Source organism: Littorina saxatilis, linkage group LG7 (assembly GCF_037325665.1).
Source record: "Littorina saxatilis isolate snail1 linkage group LG7, US_GU_Lsax_2.0, whole genome shotgun sequence".
Taxonomy (NCBI): Eukaryota; Metazoa; Mollusca; class Gastropoda; order Littorinimorpha; family Littorinidae; genus Littorina; species Littorina saxatilis.
Window position 1 is genome coordinate 50,959,730 of NC_090251.1, and position 7,632 is coordinate 50,967,361.

The following is a 7,632-nucleotide window of genomic DNA, read 5'->3' on the forward strand; positions in this document are numbered from 1 at the left end:
CTGGTATGGGTGAGAGGAAAACGCGACCGACACGTCTGTCACCGCCGATTGATTGCATTTTGAAGGAATATGACTGGATTACGGAAAAATATGTGGACTTACTGCAGAGCCAGGCAAAAGAGTAGACTTGCTCGCAAAACACGTGAAACAGCCGATGTTTGATAGCTGAAGGCGCACACCAAAACACACTACCGACAGATTCTCAAAAGTCGTCTGCTAACGATGCAAGGGGAGGGTACTCGTGTTTTTGTTTTGGTTTCCTAGCATCTGGTTATCTTGTAAGTTGAATGTTCGTTTTTTTCGACCTGCATTGCTTTCATAATGAAAGAAACTTTTGCTTATTGCATCTCATACATCAGATCAGTTCTGAGATTCATTTTTGCGTGCAACTGATATGGTTTTCTGAGCCGTGCAATACGATTTTAGAACTTCATACAAATGTGTCTCATTGTTCGGCGCGAGGTCAAAGGTCGGGAGGAAAGTAGTCCTTTGCCCAAATCGGAATCTGCACTATCATATATTTTTTTGAGTCCATGATGTATTCATTGAGCTATAAAAATACAACATATATACCCATACTGAAGTAACAGAGACAAAGAAGGGAGGTCATGGGATATATATATATATATCCCATGACCTCCCTTCTTTGTCTCTGTTACTTCAGTATGGGTATATATGTTGTATTTTTATAGCTCAATAAATACATCATGGACTCCAAAAAATATATGATAGTGCAGATTCCGATTTGGGCAAAGGACTACTTTCCTCCCGACCTTTGACCTCGCGCCGAACAATGTGACACAGAATTTGTATGAAGTTCTAAAATCGTATTGCACGGCTCAGAAAACCATATCAGTTGCACGCAAAAATGAATCTCAGAACTGATCTGATGTATGAGATGCAATAAGCAAAAGTTTCTTTCATTATGAAAGCAATGCAGGTCGAAAAAAACGAACATTCAACTTACAAGATAACCAGATGCTAGCGAACCAAAACAAAAACACGAGTACCCTCCCCTTGCATCGTTAGCAGACGACTTTTGAGAATCTGTCGGTAGTGTGTTTTGGTGTGCGCCTTCAGCTATCAAACATCGGCTGTTTCACGTGTTTTGCGAGCAAGTCTACTCTTTTGCCTGGCTCTGCAGTAAGTCCACATATTTTTCCGTAATCCAGTCATATTCCTTCAAAATGCAATCAATCGGCGGTGACAGACGTGTCGGTCGCGTTTTCCTCACAGTCACACCCATACCAGTTTAAGTTCATCCATGCAAACACACTCGCAAAACAGTTTATCACGTAGATACATTTCAAATAGGGAGCAAATGGTTAAATCTAAACCTACATATTTGTTCCCTAAAATTTGCTTCTCTGTCAATAAGCACGTTCGAGAAAAACAACGTGGAATCGATTCTGAATCGAGTAAGCCAAATGGGTCCCAAACCCGTTTCGCCCGTTCTGCCGACCTGAAACGCAAAACAAAAGAATTGTGCGCTTCAACTAAATTAATTTCTATTCGACTTCATTACTTTCTTGCAACTTATGAACCTTTACTTAAAGCTTTTAAATGGTCTGAAAGTAGTGTTACCGCGTACTTATCGATGCACTCATTCGTTTTATTTTTTCAGCGACGGTCACTTAGTTAAGGTTGCAAAAGGGCTAAGTCTCGCTGGCAACAGTTTTACCCTGCACAGATCGCAACAGTGCCGCTAGTAGTCTACACTTTGTGTTTGATGGTAGAATGGGATATACAGATTACAACACTCGTGGTTTTTTATATGGCTTGTATTTCAGTCAAGACCCAGCGGGAATATCAATCGAGAGCCACTCGCCAGAGGCTCGTGTCTCCCGATGATATTCATCCGCTGGGTCTTGACTGAAATACAAGCCATATAAAAAACCACTCGTGTTGTAACCTATACATATACACACACACACCACACACATACCCGTACCCCACCCCTCCCACACACACATATACCTGCACACACACACACATACCCACACACACACACACACACACACACACGCACACACACAGTGTAACTACGCATTGGTTCAGTGGCTCGTCTTTTATTTCCAAGCGTCTAATTCATTTTGACGATTCCAGTCGATCATTTGATTTGTTTTTGGTTGGTAACGAATTCCACGTGTCATTCAGTCCCACTGGTTCACTTCTTCCTGGCCCCCTCCACTGCTGCACACGCTTCCACAGTTTCTGAAACATTGACAGGGTAATACTTAGTGTGTGTGTGTGTGTGTCCGTGCGTCTGTGTGTGTCCGTGCGTGTGTGTGCGTGCGTTTTTGTGTGTGTGTGTCTGTGCGTGCGTGTGTCTGTGCGTGCGCGTGCGAGTTTGTGTGCGTAAGAAGTTAGTATCAAGGAAGTAACATGAAGACCATAGAAGATAAGATTAGCAGGGAGGAAAATGCAGAGAAATGGCAGGGGCGGAGCAGTTAAGCCAAAGGGGGGGGGTGAGGGGGTTACAACCTGGGGTCCAGGGGTAGACCCCTTGTGGGGTACAGGGGCAAGGCCCCGTTGGGGGGTCTGAGGGGCAAAGCCCCCCTGAAGCTAGAGTTTTAGCTATTTTATGAACAATTTATTGCTTATCCTTGATTTTAAACATGATCAACTCATTATTTCTTTTAAAGTTAGTATTAATTTTTTTTGTGGACAGCCGGGGAGGGGGTCCGGAACCCCTTTAACCACCCCCCAAATCCGCCCCTGCAAGGGGAGGTAACTGTACAGCAAGGAGTACAGAACAGGGGAGATAACAGGGAGACAATAGAAGCACAGACACGAGCAGATCTCATAAAAGCACAGACACGAGCAGATCTCATAGCAGTATAGAAACGAACAGATCTAATAGAAGCACAGACACGAACAGATCTCATAGAAGCACAGACACGAACAGATCTAATAGAAGCACAGAAACGAGCAGATCTCATAACAGTACAGACACGAGCAGATCTCATAGCAGTACAGAAACGAGCAGATCTCATAGAAGCACAGACACAAACAGATCTCATAGCAGCACAGACACGATCAGATCTCATAGAAGCACAGACACGAACAGATCTAATAGAAGCACAGAAACGAGCAGATCTCATAACAGTACAGACACGAACAGATCTCATAGCAGCACAGACACGAACAGATGTCATAGAACCACAGACACGATCAGATCTTATACAAGCACAGAAGTGAACAGATATCATAGCAGTGCAGACACGAACAGATCTCATAGAAGCACAGACAAGAACAGATCTCATAGAAGCACAGAAACGAGCAGATCTCATAGCAGACACGAACAGATCTCATAGAAGCACAGAAACGAGCAGATCTCATAGCAGTACAGACACGAACAGATCTCATAGAAGCACAGAAACGAGCAGATCTCAAAGAAGCACAGAAACGAACAGATCTCATAGAAGCACAGAAACGAGCAGATCTCATAGCAGTACAGACACGAGCAAATCTCATAGAAGCACAGAAACGAGCAGAACTAATAGCAGTACAGACACGAGCAAATCTCATAGAAGCACAGAAACGAGCAGATCTCATAGCAGTACAGACACGAACAGATCTCATAGAAGCACATAAACGAGCAGATCTCATAGAAGCACAGAAACGAGCAGATCTCATAGAAGCACAGAAACGAGCAGATCTCATAGAAGCACAGAAACGAGCAGATCTCATAGAAGCACAGAAACGAGCAGATCTCATAGAAGCACAGAAACGAGCAGATCTCAAAGAAGCACAGAAACGAGCAGATCTCATAAAAGCACAGACACGAGCAGATCTCATAAAAGCACAGACACGAGCAGATCTCATAGCAGTACAGACACGAACAGATCTCATAGAAGCACAGAAACGAACAGATCTCATTGCAGTACAGACACGAACAGATCTCATAGCAGTACAGACACGAACAGATCTCATAGCAGTACAGAAACGAGCAGATCTCATAGCAGTACAGACACATCGAGAGACAGTCAGCCAGAAAGAACAAAAACAGACCACGGAAAGTAATGGAAGAAAATACACAGGCAGATCTGGTAGTATAGGGGTACTGGCAAATTTACCGCCAACCACGCAGCGGGACAGCCGACAAGAAAGAAAGCATATGAGGGAAAGTGATAACAGATAACTGACAGAACAAAACGGAACAGTGAGAGCAATATAAGATGAAAGACAAGCGGATATTGGTTACAGGCTAATTGAGAGCCAGTAAACCAACCAGCCAGACAGCCAACTAGTCACCATCCAGGAAAAAAGACACATGATGCAGGAAATGTAACAGGAGAAAAATGTTAAAAGCAATACTTACGGATGGATTCAGAAAACGCACTGATCTCTGTGTCCTTCAGAACTCCATCGGCATTGGCTGAAAAATGGCACATAATTTGAACTCCATCGGCATTGGCTGTAAAATGGCACATAATTTTGAACTCCATCGGCATTGGCTGAAAAATGGCACATCATTTGAACTTCATCGGCGTTGGCTGAAAAATGGCACATCATTTGAACTCCATCGGCATTGGCTGAAAATTGGCACATCATTTGATAAGACCAACAACGACAAAAATAACAATTTGCTTTCCACAGCCTGACTGCAGTCGGAGTGAAAATATCTTGAAGGGGATGTATCCTTTTAGACGCTGTTTTAGTTCAGTCTAGGGGAGGGGGTGGGTGGCACCTGTAAATATAAATCGGCTTTTGGACAAAGCAACACCGAACAGCTGACTGTTTGGGCCTTTCTATAAAACCCTTCGGCTGTTACAGTGACGTATATTCATGCTTTACATGTTGGTCTATAGTGATATATAGAGCAGTACAAGGGCTAGCTCCTTTTGACTTAATTCCTTCGGAACTTACTTTTTGTGACTTAACTTTAAGTTCAGTTTGCGATGGGTTTAAAAAAAATAAAAATATTTGGGGGGGGGGGGGGGGGTGTTGTCGGTGGTATCCGGGCCACGGCAGACACTGCCCCATGGAAAATCAAACTGTCTAATCACGCGGTAGATGAATACATTGACATTCGAACAGCATACCGTTCTTTTCTCCCATCCTTGTGCTTTTATGTGAGTGTTGTGTTTAAGACAGCGATCTGTGCTTTTTAGCTGTCTCAATTAGTTATATGTGTGAAATGTTGAATTTGAATGTTAAACTCTTTTCGGAAAGATGTCCTTAGACTGCTATCTGACGCTGAATAGCGCTATAGAAGAAAGTTGTATTATTATCACAATATTATGTGACCCTCCATCACGAAATGAGTCGCATGTCACATCGCGCGGTTCTGCGCTAGGCTTAATATAAGTCCGGGGAGTGTCTTGTAACAGTGTGAGGGTCACCTTAATCACAGGCTTATAACTCTAACAGTTTTTGCTCTTTTCTAAAACGGGTTTCACCACTGGATAGTGCATAAAAAACTCTTTAGTAAAATGTAAAATATGAAAATCATGCAAAAGTGACATGCGACTCATTCCGTGGTGAAGGGTCACATATTTGTTCTGTCAGTGCGCACACCACCCACTCACCGTCGTTGTCCTGGAAGATGGCCTCCAACTGTGTCGGGTTGAGACCGGTGACGCCGACATTGACCCCCAGGCCGAGACAGGTCGTCTGTAGTTCAGCGGCTATCTGGTTCATCTGGTCAGGTGTCAGGGGCTCCGGACACGGGGCGGCTCGCTTGCCCACTGCTGCTGCTGCCGCTGTAACCACCTTTAGGGCTACGTACTTCTTGGCTGCTTCCCCAAGGTACTGCGGACCGACGGACAGACGTAAAGTTTGCTCAGTTATTCTAAACATGTTGTGGAGAGTGAGTGACTTTGTTGAAGTTGTTTCGAGTCATTGTGTGATAGGATTGTTGCTGGAAGCTTGTCTCCCGGATAATGTACAGAGTGACATTTTGGACATCGCTCCGGTCAGTTCAAAGAAATCCAAACGATAATTAGACAATTTTCTCTCTTTCCATCTCTCTCTGTTTGTCTATTTCTTTCTGTCTGTGTCTGTCTGTCTGTCTGTCTCTCTCTCTCTCTCTCTCTCTCTCTCTCTCTCTCTCTCTCTCTCTCTCACCCTTCTGATCTTCCTGCCTCGGAATCGGACTCTCCATCCATGGCTGTCCACTATGAGCACAGCACAGATGACCAGGGCTACCAGAATGGACTTATGCATCTGGAGAAAAGAAAACGAAATGTTATATCAGCACAGAAAATAAAAACGAAATATGTTATGAAACCTATTCATCCTTATAGCCACCTTACATCTCTATAGTATAATCCTTGATATCAGACGTATCATAATGGCTCTTCGTGGTCGGCTGGGCGTTACACAAACAAACAAACAAAATCAGACGTATCATACTGGAAAAAGGTGCCCTGAAGATAAAACAAGAAGTATACGAAATCAAACTTGAATTAATGTTAGTACTTTAAACAAAACAAAAGCGTCTATCGTGATTTATTTAAAGAATAAAGTGTCTGTACCTTGGAAGGTTGCGTCTGAATTTTCTGCACACGGGACGGTTAGTTAGTTAACTGTTGCCATTTAGGCCAAATCAGGACCCCACAAGTATAACATTGCACAAATTTAAGTTAAACCAATTTAAAAAAAACAAGTCAAAAAACAAAGTCATGAACGTTACCCGAAGGGAACACAAAAGTTAAGTCAAAACCCTACGTGTCAATGAACTTTAAAATTCAAATCTTAAAATAAAGGCCAGACTCCCTTAAAAATCCAAAGAGAGCTGTAGAGCTGGTCTCCATAAAAATCTGTTTCAAAATAGAGGAGTCAAAATACTTCACTCGCAAATCATATAAATCATTGCATTCAGTGAGGAAATGTATCACAGAAAAGCTATTATCACAGGCGTACACGGGACGGTGAATCGCTTTCGTTCCTTTGCTCGAATTTGCCGTGAATTTATGTGGGTACTTTAAACCAAAAAAAGCGTCTATCGTGATTTATTTAAAGAATAAAGTTTCCGTACCTTGGAAGGTTGCTCTTGAGTTTTCTACACACGGGAAGGTGACTCGCTTTGGTTCCTCTTCTCGACTCTGCCGTGATGTTCGTTGGAAGGTGACTTATATACCATCGACAATATCCAGCGTCTGTGGGCGAGATACAGTGATGCACGAGTCTGTCAAAGAAAATGTATCGTTTGCTGAATACACGAATAATGAGCTGATGATGTTATCACGCCGTCGAAGTGAAATGAAAAATACAGATCGTCTTGCAGTCATTGTGTCCAACAAACGAGTACTTTGGCTCCCAACTCAAAATGATAGTGCTTCGACACTTTTCTGACATTCTTCGTGTTTTACGTGGAGTGATTCGCGCAGGCGAACGGGTTGACAAATATTCCTACGCACCTAACGAGGGTACAGTATCCGGGACTCTCCTCATATTAAGTCGTTTATTTACAGCTAGTTTCCTAACTTATAGCTGCTGTCGCTGGAGGCATGCCGTTTTCGAATTCAGCATGCTCTATTAAACGAAGATTGTTGATGCCGACAGTCTACTGTACTACCGTACGAGGGCTGTTCAATTATTATTTAGACTCCAGGTTCCTGGCGACATGGCGTTCAATACAATATTATGCCGTCAAAATATTGACTGTCGAGAGGCTTGACATAA

General features: G+C 43.1%; 1 protein-coding gene across 1 annotated transcript; it reads right to left on the reverse strand.

Moving 5' to 3' along the window:
- Positions 1–2,053: 2,053 nt before the first annotated feature.
- Positions 2,054–7,143, reverse strand: LOC138970383 (uncharacterized). The gene is made up of 5 exons (XM_070342837.1): positions 6,986–7,143; positions 6,073–6,171; positions 5,535–5,757; positions 4,325–4,381; positions 2,054–2,214 (listed from the first exon to the last, which is right to left on the reverse strand). Exons 2-5 carry the CDS (start codon positions 6,169–6,171, stop codon positions 2,168–2,170), a joined length of 426 nt encoding a protein of 141 aa, XP_070198938.1. The 5' UTR covers positions 6,986–7,143; the 3' UTR covers positions 2,054–2,167.
- Between the last annotated feature and the right edge of the window lie 489 nt (positions 7,144–7,632).